Genomic DNA, 20977 nt, shown 5'->3' on the forward strand with positions numbered 1-20977 from the left:
AGAATAGATAAATGTAGTACATCCATACAATGGAATATTTGAGAATAAAAAGTACTGACTCATGCTAAAACCTTGAAAACATTATGCTCAGTGAAAGAAGCCAGCAACAAAAGACAACATATTGTGTTACTCTATTTTTATAAAATATCCCGAATAGGTAAATCTGTAGAGACAGAACATAGTTTACTGATAGCCCGGAGGTGATGGCAGGAGAAAATGGGGAGTGACTGCTAATGTTCTAAGGAATATGCAGTTTCTTTTTGGGGTGATAAAAATATTATAAAATTGATCATGGTGATGGTTATACAACTCTGAATATATTAAAGCCACTGAATTGCACACTTTAAATGGATGAATTGTATGGTATATGAATTAAATCTTGAGAAAGCTGTTACATTTTTTAAAAGGTGAATATGCTCAGTATATTTAAAACCTAATTTCATTTTTCTTCTTCTTTTCTTCCTTCCTTCCTTCTTTCTTTCCTTCCTTCCTTCTTTCCATCAAATTTATAAGGCTTAAATGGAATATGTCTACTCCATGGAATAAAATACAATTATATTATCAGTTGGGTGATAAGAAAAATAGCAAACCCAAAGTGAAGAGTTCATTTAATTTGAGGAACTACAGGCAGAGAGAGAATATCTGAGATATAAGCAAATCTTAATAACATTTATTTATTTTTTCATTCAACACATATTTATGGGATATTTATTAAACATTTGAGGCATTGCACTCGGTGCTATTTTATGATTTCAAAGCAATATAGAAGTGTATTTCCATCGCATGTACCTGAGACCAAATTTCACATGTTTAGAACCAGTCGGCCAAGGCTACACCCTCCCTTCCTTCTAGTAGTTTTTTGAGCACTGACTTTGGTCTATCACAAATTGCTTAGAAGGAATAACACAATTTTGGAAATCTCTTGATATTTACAGAAATGCAAAACACTTTCTTAGGACATAAAATAGCTGTGTGTCTTGAACAATGAGTCTGTCTGATAGCACCGTTGGGAATCTTAGACCCACAAGGAGCAGGATGTGGAGAAGGCCAGTGTGCCTGCCTGGGTCCTCTCTCCATCACTGGGGGGTACAGATCTGCTTTGGTTTAAAGAGGGCTGGAAACTTGACCCAGCTGGGACCAGCAGCTTACGCCAGCCTAATGGTCCCTGGAGAAACTGGTTGGTTATGAAATTGCTGTCAGGAGACGCAGGTCTACCAGGGTCAAATCAGAACTCATTTTCTTTAGAGCAAATCCAAATCTTAGATCAGCGTGACTTAAGAGTGTTGCCTGAGGCCCCACCCCGGTCCTGTGAACCTGCATCTCTGAAGGTGGGTCAGATGATGCTTACAGTCTCAGCACATTTACAAATTGCTGTCTGTGACTGAACTCAGATCTGGATTTCCAAGGTCCCTTTAAAAGCAAAGAGAGTTGGAACGTTATATTAGGTTGGTGCAAAAGTAATGGTGGTTTAAAAGGTTAAAAACAATTGCAAAAACTGCAATTACTTTTGCACCTCCCTAATAATTCAGGATTCTTCGAGGCTAGAAAGAATTCCCTGAACCTGCTCAAATTTATGCTTAAGTCTTCAGAACTTAATTGAATTGGGTTCTGGAGCTTTTGCATATGGGCAGGGAAAGTCTCATCAATTTAAGGATCATTCCTTTCATTTACCTTCAGTATTTGCAGGTCAATCCAATTATCTTCCTCCTGGAATTAGCAATGAAGTAGTAAAATAATCCAGGAGAAAAGGTGTCTATATGTATTCCTCACAGATTTTACTCCTGTGAAACAAAACTATTTAGAGAAAATAGACTTTTCCTAGGGAAAATAATGTAACTTTAAAACAAAAATCAAAGGAAAAAATCTTTAGCCAAAAAATTAAGCCACTAAAATGTATGCGTTATTTTAGGCAAAAAGTATTTTCTCCATTCAGTGGCTGAATTTTCTCAATTATTTACCAATAGTCATAATTCCAAAAGTATCTTATTCTCATTCATTGATTCAAGATTAGTTATTGAGCAACTATACTTTGTCAACAACTATCTGAAATTTTAATATGTAGTTTCAAGATTTTAAGAATGGGAGGAGTGGCAAATGGTAGACCAGACCAGGAAAGACAAATGCACGACTCTGTCCATATTTACAGCCCTTTTGATTTGGATGATCCACTTTTAATTTAATCACTGGGCTATCTTTTAAGGATCCTTCCTTTAAAAAGGTGGGCTCCGCTGAATTCATTAGAACACCGTCCTTTAAGGAGGAAAGAAACTTTGAACAATAGATGCTACTTTCAGGAACCACTGCCAATGTTCTGAGAGCACTAATTTCCTTTCAGCCAGATAACAATGGCTGATTTGCCTCCTTTCCAATTGATTCAATGCTTTTCTGCCATTTTAAAAACATGTTACATAAACCCTTAGAAATCTTTTGTGAAGATACATTCGATGTTTTTCAGCAGCGATCGTTTGCTGTCATGCTTCAAGGCACAGAGACTGCTCCCCGCCTTCTTGAATCGGGGTGAGCATTGATATCCATTTTCCACGGTAAACACCCTGGAAAGGGCTTCATCATCCTGAGACCTGAGGTGTTCTTTTCCTGACAAAAAGTCTCCTTGGCAAACGTGCCTCATTTAGTGCAAAGTCATTTTAAATGCAACGATATATGTACATGACTCCCATCATTTGAAAACGCAGTTATCCCTTGTTTTACAACAAACTTACATTATTAAACGAAGAACATTTCAACCCAGGCTCAATGGCTCATCTCAAGGTTTCTGAAGAACTTAGTCTGAGGTGGCCCTTCAACCACGCTGTTTCCTAATCAAGTGGCTCGTTGGTTAGTGATGGGGATTTGACTCCATCATGTTCATTTCCCCCCTTTCCCCCTCCATGTTCCTTGGAATTCTGGGTCACTCAAGGATCCCCTTTGCTGTCGTTGTTAAACAAGCACGGCTCCAGGACACCGGTGCATAAAACGTATGCTTAATGCATCACCATTCCAGGCGAGGAGCTGAGGTTTCTGCAGGTATGTCCACACTCTCAGTAAGACATGCCTTTCCCCACTGTAATAGCATGTTAGCTTCTACAGTCTCCGTGCTGTGTTGGGATCCAGAGTGGTGGTCTCTGAGTAAACCTTCACATGGACAGGCAGACAAGCGTCAATCCATCAACAATGTGCAAGGTTTCAGGCTGTAGTACACTGTGAGAAGTTGCACAGAAGCCCAGATCTATTGTAAGTTTCTCTGCTCCTCAAGGCCCGGGAGACATTTTTATGCATTTAGACTTTGGGAGGGAACCCAGGCCTGTCACCTTATTCTGAGCTCTCCAGTCCTTAGGGATTTTGATTGATTGGTGACCCAAGCTAAGATATATCCTTTCTGGGACTTTGTATAAAATGGAAAAACTCCATGAGCTGAATCAGAAACAGATGGCAGCTACTGCTGTCATGTGGAACCTCCTTTTTCTAGGATGGAAGTAGCAGTATAGGATGGCGGCCATAGATCCCGAGATTGGCTCCTGGGTGTGGACAGGGCACAAACCAGGGCCTGCCCCGTGCAAGGCGGGACAGAGCAGGGCCCAGGACTTCCATGCAGCATCCACTCAAAGGCTGTTTGCTACAGGGCAGACCCCTACTTAGACAGTTCATCCAAGTTACTACATGAAAAGAAAGGGGAAAATGACAGAGTCAAACAAATGAAGAGTAAGGCTCTCCTTACCTCCAGAAAAAATAAAGTTTGGGGTTTTTTTTGTGGTTTTTTTTTTTAAAGTAGGGACTTTTATGTATAGAATCATCCAAGAATAATATAGTCACAATTTCTGTGGCCTTGATTGGTAATGAAGCTATTATTCAAACAGAAAATGAAAACCTTTCCAGCACGGAGGTCCACTTGGCTGAGTGTTTGGGACAACAAAGGAGCAGCTATTGAAACAGCGAGAGGAGAAGCAAGGCCAGTGCATAGCCGCTGGGTAGGAAAGACGGAGCCGAGCTGGCCTGGCCCTTCAGCATGCACATCACCCTGGACCAGGACCCGTTGTTGGGCAGAGGGGCGATGCCTGCCACGTTGCACATGACGTTGTAGACATCCACTGAGCGGATTGGAGCAGCTCTGAAGTTGGATTTGAAATCTGAAAGGGAAAGGCAAGCAAACAAGTTGTCACAGTTGCTCACCAGCAGAGGGGCGGAGTCACAAGGTGGAGGAATTGTGCTCAGGCTTCAGGCTTCGGGCAGCGTTGGGCTTGGAAAATCAGCTCTGTCAGGGGAAATGGCGATGCTATTGTGAACTCAGAAGGGTATCTGGAAGGCTATAGCTTAGGAAAGGGAGTCACTTTCTCGGGTTCATGGAAATGAGTGTCTTTAAAAGACAAACCAGAAAATACACTGTCCTCTGCATAACTGTACTCGCTTGTGACAGCAGAGCTTTCCTGGAGAAGCAGAAAGGCCACCTGAAACTGCTCATTTCTGCCGAGCACTGGAGAGCAGGTGTGGTCACAGAAATTTGACTGTCTTGCTGGGCTCCCCTAAACCCAATTAAATGGCATACTTATCACCTATCTGGCAGGGACTGGTTAGTCAGAGTGCCAATTTCCACTGCAGAGGCCTCATAGCAACTCAAGAATGTTTCTCCATTTTCCTGCCACATAAGGGTCCCCGGGCTGGACGGACTAGGGAACTAATCGTGCAGCTTCCCCAGCACTGGCTAACTCAGCGCAACAGCAAACTTCCATGATTCAATGAAAAACATGTCAACCCAGGCTCAATGGCACATCTCAGGGTTTCCTAAATAACGTTTGGAAGATCAACTGGACATTCCTCGGGAGCCTTTCACTGGCAGATAAAATAACTTAGCCATGTGGAAAATTGGCGAACTGTGTTGGAGTTAGGGCTCAAGGAAAGAGCAGAGAGATCTCATGGAGAAGAGTGTTGTGTTTCTTCCCAGGTGCTGCGCACCAAACTCGAGCAGTGACACAGCAGTGTGAAGGGCAGAGCTGGCCATTCCCAGCCTCGTAAGCCAGGGCACTAAGGGAAGGATTTCAATCAAGAGCGCACCTACTCCTTCTCCACAGGAGGCAAGTAAGATGTGACTGCAGACTGTTAGCCTGTTTAAGAGTAAATGTAAGAGTTTAGTAACGTACATCAGGTGATTCACTTTTAGGCTCCAAACCAGAGTTTCCGACAAAATATCCAAAGCTACACTGAGGTTGAATTCAGGAGGGAGATTTTACCTATCGATAAAGGCCTATGAATGTGCTTTTTAGTCCATCTAAGATTTTTCAAGGAAATGGGTAGTTGGGGGGCTGTAAAGCCACGTTCTCTATCTTAGAAAATAATCTTTATAATTGCTTTGCTAAAAGGGTCACATATATTTTATTTAAAAAGCAAACAGACACCAATAGCAACATAGTCCAGAAGTGCCAACACTAAATTCTGCTCTGTGTCAACCCTGAAATTACAAAATATGGAAGAAAGTTATATACAGAAACTCCGTCACAGAGCATGTTAGATCCAGGGCAAGTGATGGGTCTTGCTCACTCTGGAGTATTAAAGCAGAATTCACTATAAAGAGGGTTACGGGCTGTCCAACCAGCCTGCAGCCACGTACAAGCTGGGTACTGTCAGGAAATGGGCAGGGACATGGTACCTAAGTCACAGCTCCAGGCACGCTGTATATGCTCAGTAAATGGTAGTGAATAATAGTAAGCAACATGTAGAAGAAATGCCCAGCAAGGGCAAACTATGGATTGAAAATACTCCATAAATTCTCTGGTGAGTTCCCTTTTCTTTTGGGGTGAGGGAAGATAAGGGTCAGCATCACCTCAGGGTACAAGTAATTTTAAAAACACCCAGAACCTCTCTGGAGAGGAGAATGTAGGGACTGCTCCAGGACGCCACCCCTTCTTAATATCAAGGAAATGTGTACAGTTAGACAAAGATGGTGGTTGTACTTCCCCAGAGAAAAATCAACTGCAGCCTGAGAAATTAATGGAAGGGTTGCCCCAGTGACAGGGAAGCAAGTCCTCTCCCTCCTTCTGCCTTGCCACGGACCTGGGTGGGATGATCACATGGCCCTATCCCGTGGTGGCCATGACCTTGTCACATGTGTGGATGGGGGTATGTGTGGGGTGGACAATAGTAAATCCAGGGTATCCTTCCCCAGCCTTTCAAACACCTACTTCTTTAACACTTGGCAAAAATACTGAGATAAACTCTACAGACAAAAGTGTTGGAGAAGACTTTTTTCTTTTTTTTTTTTTTTTACATTGAAGGTACAAAATCAAATCCTGTGCCCATAAGCAGGAAGGAGAATTGGGTTTTCTTTCCCATTCCATCTGGTTCATGGCTTCCTATTCTGCAAGGCTGGGATGTTGGGCCCAATGCAGACATGATCCAGGCTGGAACGAGAGCTTCTAGCAAATTCCTGAACAGCAAAACAATACCTGATCCAATTTGGAAAGACCCACCCAAGCTCTGCTACCTTGAGACGGCATTTTGAACCTGGACTGGGGATTCATGTGATTCCCGTGGGTTTAAATTGTGTGGATATTAATACTGTTTCTCTGAAAGCGAGAAAGTTCTGCAGGCTCACGCAGTGTCTGGCCACCTTGGGCTGCTCTCCCAGTGAGGCTTGCTGTCTTGGAGGCAGCTCACTGAATCACGCTCCTGCTGTCTCATCAGGAGTGTGGAGTTGTCTGGGGCAAGATTAGGCTGTTCAAATTAGAAACAGGGATTAACCAGAGAGAGGCTGTCTTCCAGAATGATTCCCCGTTCTCTTAGCTGGACCAGTCTTCCCGGCTTCTAAAACTGTATGTGGGCAGCCACAACAATGCCCAGCTTTTCTCCCTAAGCAAGAAGCACATACAATTAATCAGGAGGGACATACCTTTATCTCAAAGTGCAGCTAGATAGCTGTTATGGCCTCACTCTTAAATTTTCTTCTGAGTAAACAGCCAGTGTGTAAAGCTGTTCAATCTTTCATGAGAATTGGAGCCAGAAGCGTGATGGTTTGCGGGAGGCTCTCAAGGCTGTATCTGCCTGGAAACATTTTAGCAATTAGCCCAGGCCATTTTCATCAGGGATTGTCTTTCTGTCTATAAAAGACTTAGGCTTTTAGGTTTAAAGGAGAACATGATGGAGGCCTTTGTTAATGGACAAAATCTCCCCACTGAATTTGACTCTAAGCTAATGCCGCTTTGGGTACTTTGTTTAAATTTTTTGGTTTAAGGCTAGATTTGCTTCCGCTTTAAAATATGCCTGAGACTCTTGCTCATAAACACTCCTTCAACTGACAACTGTTTTGCATTCATGATCTTTTTCCTCTCTGGGGAAGGAGGAGGTGATGCTTTTGAATGAAAGCCCGGCTGTCGGATACTCTCCCGTGTAAAAGCCGTGACCTTGGAATGTCTCCAACCTAATCTAGCAGTTAACCTCAACGAAGTCCTCGGGGCTCCATCACTAATTCATTTAGCTTTGAGCTCCACAGATCTGCCCAGGGTGTGGCTGACAGGGAGCACCTGATAACTATTATTGGCTGATGGCAGCCTGTTGGACAGCCTCTACACTTTCCCTTAGGCCAGTGTCTGCGACCCAGTCAGGGCTCTATAAATGTTTGCTGCTACTGGTTCTGGTGCTTCCTTCGGGACTGAGAACTTGAATCACAAGTGGGAAAGGATTTGGACCAAAGTGTCCCCTAAACTAAGGCTCCCTGAGGTCCTCGTGGAGGGTGACAAAACAGACATCTCATAGTTCTCAGCAGCTAGTTTGTGTTAAGTAGAGTGACCCAAAACAGGTGGGTTGACATATGTCTTTGTATTGCGACATCAAGAAGAAAACAGGGTTTCTAGCCATAATCTCTAACTTATAATTGGAAAGGAAAGCGTGGACTTTCATGGGCTGAAGCATTTTGATCAACATCCAGAAAAATGCATGTGGAAAGTGGATATCAGGGGAAGCTTTTTATATTTAATCAGGAGGGTGGGCAGTAGTAAGAAAGAAGAATAGCTCATGAGCCCGTCAACAGATGAATGATGGCTGTTGAATACTTTTTATCCTAATTTATTTTGAAAGAAGGGGAATAGTGTTTCGGTAGTAGTATGATCTTCAGAGTGTTTGATAAACTTTTCCAAAATGTGAATTTACAGTGCTCTACCAATTAAAGCCAATGACCAACTAGGCCCTCTTCACCCCACCTCTCTGCCAGCCCTAGGAATTTATCTGGTCAAGGAAAGCACAGTCAATGTGCCTTCATCCAAGACATCCCTTGTCATTCTGGCTCGTTCTCAAAGTTAGTCTCCAGGTCACTTCCTAGCCGCCCTTAAGCACATCCCAGCTTCTGGTTGGGCCTGAAACTAGATGACTCCCTTAGGGTTGGGTGCTCTATGCAGGGAAGAACTGTGGAAGTCAGACCCGTGAAGCAATCCCGTCAGTTTGGAAACTCACAGCTGTCAGCAACCTGGTGTCTGAAAAGCTTTCCTGGACATCAGATAGCTGTGAAATAACATTTTGATAAATTAAGTAAAAAATGAATCACAAACATGTGGAATACATTTTCTTCGCTGCACTCAAGATTTAAAATTTACAAGGGAAACTATTTGGCCACATTTGCCAAACCCAAGAAGCATTTGAAAGCAAGCCAACAAAAGATGTTTCATGGAGACCGGCTGGGTTTGCTCAGCTTTCCTCATAAAGAGGGTTCATTAAAAAAAAAAAAAAAAAATCATGCCAGCCTTCACTAGCACCATAAGCCCCATGGAGAGACGTCCTTGGGAATGGCTGACTAAGAAAATTTGGTCATTTCCCCACGTACCAGGGCCAAAGGCCAGGAAGATGCCCCTCATGTCCATGAGCTCATTGTCGTAGCCATGCCATCCGTGCTGCCAGCCCTCCCTCTTGCCAGTGCTGTTCATCCAAAACGGCAGCATCTCCCGATTCTGAAATCAAGCAAAGCAATTACATCCCACTGTATCCCAACAAATCCATGAGCAGCTGGTCCACACCACCACCCAATTGGGGACTCCCTTCTCGGCATTGGAGTCATCCAGCTTTATCTGGATCACGTTCTATTCCAGGTAGCTAAGACTTTTGAAGGCAGCCCATTAAATTGCCAAAGAGTTCTAGTCATGAAGGTATTTTCTTACATGGAGCCGAACTGTACCTCGTAATCAGCTTTAGAAGCACTCAATATAGCATGTTAGCAACAGAAAGGATGATAAAGTGTTTCTGTGGTATAATAAAAAATATATTTGGCCTTTGTCCCAGGTTCCTGGCACAGAGCTCCTAAAAGCCTTGGAATTTCCTGAGTGATAGGAGTGCCTTTTGTTATTTTATAAAGAGCCCCTTTCTTCATAGCTGAGTTTATGCCAATAAGATGACTTTCGGGCATGGGGCAAGGAGACTAGATGGCTTCAGGACGGGGGACTGGTGACAGGAGGCAATAACTGCCTGATTAGATGGTTAGAACTTTCTGCCCCATCCTTTGACCAATGATTTAGTCACGCATGCCCACACAGTGAAATCCTGTATAAAACCTTGGAACAACATGACCAGGGAGCTTCTGGGTTAGTGAACCCATTGATGTGCAGGGAGGGTGTGCCCAAAGCGAGCATGGGTGCTCTGTGCCCCTCACCCCCTGTGCATCTCTTCCCTTTGGCTGTCATAATTCTAGCATCTTTCTGAGTTCTGTGATTCATTCCAGTGAATTATCGAACCTGAAGGGGTTTGTGAGAACCCTCAAACTTGTAGCCAAGTCAAACTCAAGGATGGGTAGGCTGGCATCTGAAGTGGGGCAGTCTTGGGAGACTGAGCCCCTTAATGTTGGGGCTGTTCCTAACCCCAGGTAGTCAGTGTCAGAATTGAATTGAATTGTAGGAAAGCCGATTGCTGTCAGAGAATTGTTAGAAAACACAGTGTCTAACTAATCACCTCATCTTTCTAGCAAAACACTTGAAGCTCAGAGGCAGTCCATTCATGACCATCCCAATGTTCTTTCTGTCATACATCCTGCCTTCAAGTTCCACCCTTGGGTGCAGCTCCAAATAAATTAGTCCCCTCCTCTCCATTTAGTCAAACATTTGAAGATGGTGCTCATGCTCCCCTTACCAGGCCTTGTGTATCTTTATTTCCTTCAACCATTCTCCATTTGGGATGGGTTCCAAAACCATCACTTCCCTCTCACCCTTCTTTCCTTCAGAACTAGCTTTTCTTACACTGCAAGCAGGGCTTACTTATGAGACAAAAGGCTTAAAGGTCTTTTGACTCCCGAGGAGGCTTTACCCAGTGGGACATCCCCAAACGCTTCCTTGCAGAGCCCTTCATTCCTTCCTGATATTCCAATAACCTTCTTGCTATGCGGGGTTTAATATTGCAAATATTCCAAATGCAGGAGGTAGAAATGACTGGTCATGGTGAATGACTGGAATCCAAACAGCTCAAGTACCAGCAACTCACAGGTTGGCTCACAAGACTTGTCAGAGTCCCGGGTAGTTAGTGGGCCACACAGCTCACCGAGAGCCGACACTGACTGCCGCTTCGTCGTCACAACATCCCAGTGTGGATGACGTGATTTCCCCCACTTTGTAGTTGGAAGAACCAAGGCACAGAGAGGTTAAAGTCACACAACTGTTGAGAGGCAGGGCTGGGACTGACACCCAGATTCTCGGTCTCCTGGACCCTGTACACCTTTCGCTCTTCACAGCCAAAGGTCACTGCAGTGCTCCGGCCAGCTCTGGACAGTGAGGGGTCACCCCGTCCCTTGCCTCTGCACTCCTGAGTGGTGGCCAGTTATCAAGTATAGAGAAGAGATTTGGGAATTGGACTGGCACGGGGTTAAAGTCCAGTTTGCCACTTTCTAGCTCTGTGATCCTGGGCAGGTCCTTAGTTTCTCTGAGCCTGTTTCCTTGCTGAGGTGGCAATACCTGCCTCACACAGTGTTTGGAGGACATGACGTGACTGTGTGCTAAGGGCCTGAGGCACAATAGGTGGCCACGAGGTGGCTGCGGATGGTCACCCAATGTAGTGGCTATGGGGTGAGGCACGCTGGTCCTGTGCAGCAGGACAGAGATGGTTGTGAGGGCTGAACTCTCCTTTGCTTATTTAGCTGTCATATCACATTGCACACCCATCCAGTCTCACCCCATAAATTGCTCCCTGGCATTACTGCTTTCCAAATCGCACTATTTCATTGACTCTCTGTTTCCTGAATTTCCATCATTCCTGGTCCCTCCTTCTCCAGCTGTAGCTCGTATTTTTCCATGGGAATGTTTTTATTAACTTACTGCATTTCTCACTCGTTAGATGGTTTTTGTTCCTTCTCTGTCTGTGGTGATCACCACACAGCCCGATTTAGCTTCGTCGGCTCACTTGCAGTGTTGCTTTCTCTCTCACAGCCCACTGACTCAGTGACTCCTGCGTCAGGAGCGGACATTTTGTTCCTAATGACTTCGCTAATCATGAACCCCATAGGACATATGTACCCCATGACAAAGGGACAGGTATAAGGGAGAAAAAGACTGATGACCTGGCTTTAAAATTCCACAAATACCACATAGAGCAATGAAAATCTCAGCTCTGCAGGTAACTGGGGATCTGTCTGATCATAGGTAAATCCACTAATTTTTATTAAAAGGGCAAACTCTTCCAGTGAAACAATTGTTCTTTTTTATTTTAAAAAGTAATAATAAACTGTCTGCCTGTATGGAAACTAACCATTTTGTAGAAGTGACTGAATGGAATACGTTATGTATGAAGCCTTCATTTCAAAACAGTGCATTGAACGATTTTCTTCCTTTTTCTTTCCTACCTAGTAGCTTTCACCGTCTTCATACTGTCCCCACATTATCCTCCAAAATGTTTGCGTACGAGGTGGTGCTGGTGAAGTGTGGGGCACAGACCTCAGCCTCCAGAGCAGCAATCCCCAGGCAGTGGGCCCTCAAGCTCCCGCTTGAAGCGCCTGACCCATCCTGACCTTACCAGGTCCAGGACTGCCACACAGTGCCACCTAGTGACAGCCTAGGGACATGTCCAGACCCTCCTGATCTGAGCCCAGTAGGGGAGCGGGGTGTGTGTGTGTGTGTGTGTGTGTGTGTGTGTGTGTGTGTAGGGAGGAGGGGAGTACCCCTAAGATTGGGGTCTCTAAAAAAAGCCAGGCCCATTGTAGGATGGGCTGCCAGTTTCCAGAAGTGGCAGGAAGCCCCCGGTCTTTCTGCAGCATGGGGTGGAAGGCCCGGTAAGGGACCTGCCTGCCAGGGGTGGTTCCCCACTAATTAAAAGGAAGGGGTCTACTCCAAGAAAGCCGTGAAGGAATGGGGTGTCATTGGTGAGAGGAGTACCACGCAAGGGTGGGGGCATCCCTGCCAGGATGTGGGAGAAGGCATTGATTTAAGAGCCTATTTATTCAATTCAACAGACATGCACGGGGTTCTGAATCTGCCAGCCACTCTGCTACGCTTTCGGGGTGGGGGGCACATTTAAAGGAGGCAATTCCTTCACCTAAAAGAGCTCATCTTTCGTGAGGAAAGACAAGGGGTTACAGCTTCTGTGCAGTGTTTCCTGAGCAAGCAAGGACCAGGAGGGCGCACCCTGAGCCCGAAGCAGTGAGGCAGGTTCCAGCAGTGAGGAGGCCATGGGCCTGAGAAGAAGCAGGAGCCCTGCGGTGAGAATCACTGTCAGTGGGCATGGGGCTGTGTGTGTGTATGTGTGTGTGTGTGTGTGTGTGTGTGTATACAAGTGTGTGCAGCCATAGAACCAAGGAGGCCACATAGGAAGCTCTAACAAAAGGGTGGTCCCCCAGTAACAGGATCCTTGGGAATTCTGTTAGTGGGGAAGGTCTGACACACAGAAGACCCTGAGAGGCAAGGAGACCTTGTGTCACCTCACATGGGAAACGCATCAGAAGGAAGCAGACAGTCAGTCAGACTGTTGGAGTGAGAGGAACTGTGAGTTTCCTGCTCCCAAGTGCCTACCTGCCAATCCAACAGGGTGACCAACTGTCCCGGTTTGCCTGGGGCTGAGGGGTTCCAGAGAAGCAAGACTTTCAGTTTTAAAACCAGGACAGCCCTAGGCAAACTGGGACAAGGAGGTGACTCTACAATGAGCACTCCCTTGGAAATTTAAATAAAATCCTCAGCAAGCTTAATCCTCAGCATATTCTAGTGCCTTCAGGACCCTCCTCTCCATGTGGGTAGAGAGCCGGGCCAGGACCCACCTCGATGAGCCACTAAACTAGTTAATCGTTTCTAACGGGAAGGAGCCCCAACTAGCTCCACAAGAAACACTGTGAGAAATAGTTGAGTTATTATGTTTCTAGGTATTTGTGTGCTTATTTAAAATTTCAGTGCCTTTGTTGTATTTTGTTTCTCACGCTCCACTTTCAGTTGACCATGAAAAAGCTTATCATCAGCTTGCTTGAATTTGGTACGCCAAGGGAACACCTATGAGATAAGAGTTATAGTTTCTAGACTAGGTCTTTGCCTTAATCATACTGAGCATTAAAAAAAAGTAACATTCACTGTTTACCCCAAAATCAGCAAACCAGTTAATAAAGTTTGTTCAACACTTGCCTGGACACATCTCTATGCATTCACCATTTTAGGATTTCTTCATGGTGGTGAATTGAGATGTCTGGGGACAGAGTCAGAGATGAGGCAGGGTTGGTAATGAGGTTGCAGACAGAAGGAGAGATGGAAGGACAGAAAGGAGAAGGAAGTGGCCTGAACGGTTGTGTTCATTATTGTCTGTTTGCACATGGTCAAGTTACTTGGTTTGGCAATCTCTCAGGGCGCTTATTCTTTTTTAAATTGTTGTATTTTTGAAATACATTAGCATGTCTATTTCTCTCGCCCATTCCTTCTGATCGCCCCTCAGCGTAGATCAGAAAATGGTTGCTAAGCCACAGAAAAAAATTACTCCTGAGAACCCAGGAGGGCTGCCAGCTGCTGGGACAACATCTGGACTCCAGCTCTTGCCCTATACCACGAAATGACTTCTCTCAGGGCGGCCAAGGATGTGGAAATCCGGCCGTCCTTCGTGGCTTCCCTCTCTGACCAGAGGAGATGCTGAGGGCTTTGTCTAGTTCCTCCCACTCTGTCTGGATGATTTCCTTTCCAGGTACCCCCATGATGCCACAGCAGGCACTCCCACCACAAAACCCATAGCACTCACTGTCTACACTGTTGGATCCTAACCGGGCTGTGCAGAGACTGCCCTGACCTTATCCTGGGTCCCAATTTGGGGTATTTGCGCTCGGTAAGTCAGGGTAAGGTGGGAATATCTCTTTTTAAATAATCTCCCCCACAGGTGACTGGGGTGCATCGTCAGGCCTGGGAGACCCTGGAAGTCGTTCACCTGGCATCTTTCATGTGCCATGTTAAGCAATGCTTCATCCTTTTCTGAGGACACTTCGTGTTTATACTGTGTTACCATGCTGAGTCTGTGCTTTCGGCCCATATAGGCTGCTTTCCAAAGCAGGAGCCAGTGTGCCCCACCGGCTTTTGCAGCCAGTCTCATTGGCTGGTGCCGTGGGGTCCTGGTTGTTAAACACTTTGACTATCACCCCTCCTTTGAACCACTAAGAGTACAATTCTTCCAGGGAAGTGGACTCAGGGACCCAAGTTTCTCCATCATTCCCTTGATGAGGCATCTCACCAGATCTCTAGGGCACCGGGGAACTCAACTGAAATCTGGTCAGATTAAAACAAATAAAATGTGAGCACCTATCTAGGTGTGTGAGGGGCCTAATAAAAATCAAATCTACTTTATTCTCCCAGGACATGGGTATAACAGAAACCTCCCAGGCCCCCCAAAATACAGTAAACTTCTGACACCACCTCAAGCTGAAAGAGGCATGCAATAATGTACAAGTCAGGGGTGGCTTCAACTCTTCAGCCACAGTTGGGCTGGCACTGGTGGTTTTGCTGCTGGGGTTAAGGTTGAGCTTTGGTTTCTATGAAAAGCTACTGTTGCTCAGATTTTGTGGCATTGCTATTTTAAATGCTCCTTCTGAGAGGCTTCTTGGTGGCATGACTCCTTGGAGCGCCTGTGGGACAGGTGGTTATGAACCTTACTATGTGTGCTTGCCACATACCACTGCAAAGAGATGTCCATCTGGCAGGTTCTCTTTCTCTGTCTCAGGAGGCTGCCTCTTTCCAAAACAGAATTTAATTGCACAGACTTCAGGCCCTGGTCTGACCCTGGAAAGCCCATTGCCACACACAGCCTAATCCTTGAAATGAAAAATGCCAGACAGCAAAACCAGCAGGGATCAAAAGAAACAGAGTTCCTTGGAGGAGAGAGAGGTGTCGGAGGAGAGCATTGAGTGGATGGTGTTTCTTTTTCTATTTTTTGTCCCCAGGATTTTTTTTATTGAAGGGAACCAGGGGTGAGGACGGTATGCATGTGCTCTCATATGGCTTTCACAGACAACCCTAATCACCACCAAAGAGCAAGCAGCCTCCAGCACTCGACACCCAGCTTCCTGAAGCTCAATTAGTCAGACCTGGACAATACCACTCTAGCTGCCACTAAAACTCAGAAGCCACATTTCCCAGATCATCTTGATTTTTCCAAATATTTTTGGGTCCAGGCCTAACTGCCATTCATCCACATAGAATTGAGCCTGGCTTTCATATCCTTTGCCAGTTTTCAAAATAAATCTTCCTTGCAGAGCTAAGTATTGGCCTCCTTTAGAAGCTTGGGCCTGAATTTGCTGCACTTCTTTCTACTCAAATGAGAGTCCAGAAGATCAACAATGAAACATCATGTTTCACAATCTTTCACCAGGTTCTGGTCATATCTGGCCACCTTTCTGAGCACAGTGGCTTGAGGTGGACACAGTCCAAGAGAGGCCACAGGAATTAGCCCTTGAAGGTGGAAAGGACTGGGGTTTGCTGATATGACCTGCCCTTGGGTTCCAGCTATGGGCTAATGGAAGCTAGGAGAATTTCAACTAGTGGTTTCAACACCTGTTCCCCATTGAAATCTCTTCTAGGGCTACTAATAATTATCCAAATTTAAAGTCCTGACTTAGCTTTTCCTCTCTGTTTACTTGGTTACTGATTTACAAACCTACAAAATGAACAATCTATTGAACCTATCGAATCAAGTGTCTTAATATTTCTTAACTTAGATCCCACTCACTTATGCTGAGCCTAGGCCATGTACTAGTTTCCATGGAGGAAAATGAAGGTCAAGACCTGACCTCAAGGAGCTTCCACCCCAGGAAGGAAGAGTACAAAGGCAGACAAACATATATAGCACCCGGGGGAGTGATTCAGAGTTTTATGAGAATTCTCAGATGGAGGACATTAGGGAAGAGTTGGGTCTTTTATGGAAGCGATGGTATTTGAGAAATATAAGAATTTTGGAGGAAGAGTTCACAAATTTAGTTCCTCAACTCTGTTTTACTTATAAGTTATGAGTTCTGTCATCCTGAGGGTCATGGTTCATGATGCTCCCCCATGAAACTTCTCCATGATTTTCCATTGCACTTAAGATAAAATAGCATCGTTCCCACGGCCTAGCCTGATCATAGCCCCTGCTCACTGGGGCAGCCTCATCCATGCCTCGTTCTTTCTCCTCACTCCCCACAATTGGCCATGTGGTCCATTCTGTCAGTTCCTCTCATTCTCAAAGCTCTTTCTTTCTTGCTTCAGAGTCTTCAAGTATCCCACTTGAAGGGGATCTTTCCAGGCATCTTCCCTTGCCTGGAAAGTGACCCCTCTCCCTGCCTGAACCATGACCACTCATTCTTCGGCTTTGAGCCTTGAAGTCACTCTCTCAGAGAGACCTTCTGCCCCCTCATCTAAAGTGGGTTCCCTCTTCTCCCAGACAATCTCTTTCATAATACTCTTTTTCCATCATCGCATTTAACACAATTTGTAACTGCACATTTATTTGTTTGTTTGACATGAATCTTTATTTAATATTTGACTCCTTCCCTAGGCTTCAAGCTCCATGAGGGCAGGAGCTGCCAGTGGTTCCAAACACTAATTTGAATTAGAACTTTGTTGGGCTATATGGAGTAGGCACTCATCAAATATTTGTTGATTTTAGCAGTTGATGTGTTTAAATAGTAATGGATTTTACAGTGGAGGATGGCAGCGTGTACTTGAGTTAGGTGGAATCTACCCACTGTATTTCTCCACTCCTCATTTTGCTGTTTGTTCCTGACTATCCCATATGCCAAGGACATTTAGCACCACTGGACCTGGCTCCTGAGGGCCCTTGGATCACCCAGACGTGACAAGCAGTCTGCCCCAGAACCCCTTTGGGAGCGATAGGTGTGGAGCACGTGTGACTCCCTGCGACTGCAGAAAACCCCTGGGCTGGGAGAGTGGTTAGAGTCTCAGATGTTCCAGTGAAGAGTGTGACCCTTGACCCTGGCAAGGATAAACAATGGAAAGGCCAGTGGCCAGGTCTCAGGGAGACAGAGGTTGTTGGGAAGCACTAGTTAGGAAGGCCTATTTCCTTGCTTGGCAAGTATGGTAGGCTGGGGCTTGACCTGTGCAGGTGGCCTGGTTTTTTAACCTCTTCATGTTTAGTCCTTTGAGAACATGAACACCTTTAGATTTCTGCCCTTGCAGGAGAGGAGGCCAGAGAAAGGATTGGCAGTGACTGGAAATCCAGTCTGTATATTAAAGAGTGTGGAGCAGAAGCAAACTGCAGGGAGCCACTGTGCAAAGAGCTTGCTTTTTCAGGGCAACGTCAGCTGTCACACTGGATAATTGTGCAGTGCCAGGTGACAAATAAAATCTGTTTCCCTATCTTTATCTTTTTTCAGTGACAGCTCTCTAAGCAACCACCCTCCAAAAAAAACAAAACCTAACTCAGTTAAGACTTCCTGTTAGAGCAGCTGGCTGCCTTAGAGTCTGCAAAACTTAAATTGGTGAGAAAAAGTTGGTGCTTATATGGGAGCGGCAGTTTAGCCAAGGAAACAAAATCGTGCATGTTTATGGGATGGCAGCTATGGGGAAAAGCTAAGGAGAGATGGGATTCTATTTTATTGGCCCCCAACCAGCATCAATTTGTCCTGACTCAGCTGTTTTCCTAATCATGGCTTCAGAAAAAAGACCCCTCTGCTACCAAACCCAGACCCAGAGAGAACACTTGCAAGTCAGAGAATTTTGTGCCGCTGCTGACGCGAAGTGCAGTCCTGAACAGACAGGCGTCACGCACACTGCATTGGGCATCACTGCATTGGGAGGTAGCATGTAGAGTAAAGCCGCGTTCTTCTACCATGTGGGGAGAGATTCTGCCAATAGGAGTGTGGGAGATTAATGGCCCTGGCACAGAGCAGGAACAAGCGTGCAGAATGGAGTTTTCCATCCTCTGTGGTCAAGTATCACAAACAACAGAAAGAGGTAAAAGATGTCTAAGGTAAGAATGGGTGTTTGTTTTCAGGATTTTTCAGAAGACAAAGAAATATAATCTGAATGTTATATCAAAGTAGCATCAGAAATTATAATTTTTACGTGTGAGTCTTAAAAATTTAAATCCATAATTTTAAGGAGAGGAGTAAAATGATTAAGGTATTCAGTCTAGGAAACTAAGGTACAAAAAAGAGTGACTAAATGTCTCTCAGGACTCAGGGACAACCATGATTTCCCAGAGAAACATTTGTTTTGTTTTGTTTTATGTTACAGACACCGTAAGTGATATTAATATAATTGATGGTCCTTTCCTCTTTGAGTTGGCTGCTAGGAAGCTCAGAACCATGTTTGTGTTCCATTTTATGTTGCGGTATGTTATTTTCAGGACTAATAATACCCACAAAGCAGAGTCACTGAGAATTAGAAATAGTAACCAGGAGGAACTTAATTCAAGATAGCTATTATTATTTCATCGTTGTTGTTGCCAAAATTTTAAGAAGAAATTTTTCTTGGTAGGTTTATTATCTGCAAAGGGAAAAATAACTGTATTCATGTCATTGAAACAATGCAGAAGGAGTCATTCTCAAGTTTCTAATGAGCCAGGCATGATAAATTAAGATGATAACAATTAAAACTATGTGAAATAACATTGATAGTGTCTGTATTTAGTGGGTCAACATTAATCTTTCAGAACTAATCTTATGTTTTTCACATCCTATATATCTTTCTTCTGATTTTTTCCTTAAAAAAAACCAAAAAAAACCCTTTCTGCTTCAAGTATTTTAAAAATTACCTCATCTCCTTTTTGAAATAATTATATATTTTTAAAAAGCTGTTCAAGTAATTGTCAACAGTTAGGCCTTCTTTCTTCCTGTTCTTGCAGCTTCTCCTCCCTTCAGAATCCATGCAGTAAAATAATGGGTAGTCCTAGTACTGATGTACACAAACAAATACATGCATATGTATGGGTGTGTCTGTGTATTTATACAAAAGCAATGTAATGTAACGTAATATGATATCATATAACATATAGTGTGCAGTTGCCACATAGCTTCACTCTCAGAAGACACTGAAATTTGCCACTTTCCTGCAGGGGAGCAGGTACTCAGACCCTCAGCAGAGTGGGACATGGGTATGGGGATAGAGTGGAGGGTGTGATGAAAGCAGAGTGTGGGGCAGGAGGAGGCATGACCAGAGTTGTCACCAGGCTTTCTGAAGGCGCCATCACTATGAGCATGTTGGAGATGGTGCACTTTGTCCTTGCTCTCCTCCCACCTCCTTTCTTTGCTGTTCTAAGTTTCAAGAACCTTCTCTGCCTAATTTTCACCCTCTGTATCACTCTTGTCATGTGAGTGTGGCCGGCTGGCCTACACACATTTCAGCACAGTACCAGGTCTTACCACCAAAGCAGACCTCAGGGAGGAATTTTCTAGCCACACTGGTCACTGATTGATGAGACCTAAGGAGAGGTTTGCTGGTGGACTCTTGGCAGAAATGGATTTCTACTGCAATTAAAGAAGCTCAAGCATCAGGGCTTCTCATTTGAATGGATTTCTTCTAAGTCCCTGCACCTAATTTTATGTTCAAAATTATGTACCATTTTCTTAGAAAGAGATCCCCTCCCCCAAATTGTATAATTGTCAGTCAGAGTCTGACAAAACTGGCATCCACCTCTGACTCTGGGACATAGACTTTGCTCCCTGATAAAGGTCAGAAGTATATAAGAATAAGCCACATCCCTTCTTTCCTGCTTTAGGATGACTGAAGGGATGTTATGCTTGGAGTTGTCACAGCCATCTTGTGACCCTGAAGGGAAAGACAAAAGAATGACAAGAGCTGTCTCAGGGGCTTCATATCATTGAGTTGCGGAATGAAGCAAACTTGGAACAGCCAAATTCCAGACTTCTAGTTATGTGAGATAATAAATCTTTATTATGTAAACCACATTCAGTCAAGTGGCCTAATGACTTATAACCAAGAGCATCTTGACAGATACCCTTGGGTCCCCCATCACTGTATGTTAATCACTCATTGGACAAATGTGCATCTTCTAGCTGGATGGGCTATTGCCAGGATACTGTGTTTACCTTCCAGACGGAACCTTCTCTGACAGCACTTACACCTGAAGCCTCACGGGTGCCTGTCCCACCCTCCTGGAGGGTTTCAGGGCCTCTCCCATTAACATTCCATTAGTCGTCCAGTTCTTCATGATGCCCTCTGGCTTTACCACTCTGCCTACCTAAGTCTGTTTTCCCATAAATTACTCCAAATGACCTCTGCATTCTTACAATCTCCCTCCCTACTACCATGAACCAGCTTCTCAGCGCAGTTGACTTCAGCTACATACAAGAAAGTAAATGATGGATACACATAGTCATGCTAAGAAATGAATGACAGCAAACTGTGAATTAACCCTCATTGTCTATTGACTTTTAACAACTCAAAAGTAATTTGAGAATTTTCTAAATTGAAAAAGTTTCAAGTGTAAGCCCTTTTGTATGACGTGGAAAGCTGGCTTTATGGCATGAAGTTGGGTAGGCACCTACCCAGGTGACCCACTTCACTGCATGTATGTTCGTTGCCAAGTCCTGAGAGAACCACTATAGATGTAAGTGCTGAGA

At 44.6% G+C, this 20977-nt stretch overlaps 1 protein-coding gene across 4 annotated transcripts in view; it reads right to left on the minus strand.

Annotated features, from left to right (window-relative positions):
* Window positions 1-262: 262 nt before the first annotated feature.
* Window positions 263-20977, minus strand: part of ENPP6 (ectonucleotide pyrophosphatase/phosphodiesterase 6) — a 101283-nt gene continuing 80568 nt past the window's right edge. For 2 of the 4 annotated variants that reach the window (XM_081046483.1, XM_081046484.1), the window contains 2 exons: window positions 8801-8924; window positions 263-4124 (listed from right to left, as the gene is read on the minus strand). In XM_081046483.1, coding sequence (XP_080902609.1) covers window positions 3919-4124; window positions 8801-8924 — 330 coding nt within the window. In that variant the 3' untranslated portion in view covers window positions 263-3918. Of the gene's footprint in view, window positions 4125-6877; window positions 7030-8433; window positions 8482-8800; window positions 8925-20977 lie in introns of all 4 variants that reach the window. The other 2 variants (XR_013993226.1, XM_081046485.1) reach the window with 2 other exon arrangements.

The sequence above is a fragment of the Rhinolophus hipposideros genome (assembly GCF_964194185.1).
Source record: "Rhinolophus hipposideros genome assembly, chromosome: 4".
Classification (NCBI taxonomy): domain Eukaryota; kingdom Metazoa; phylum Chordata; class Mammalia; order Chiroptera; family Rhinolophidae; genus Rhinolophus; species Rhinolophus hipposideros.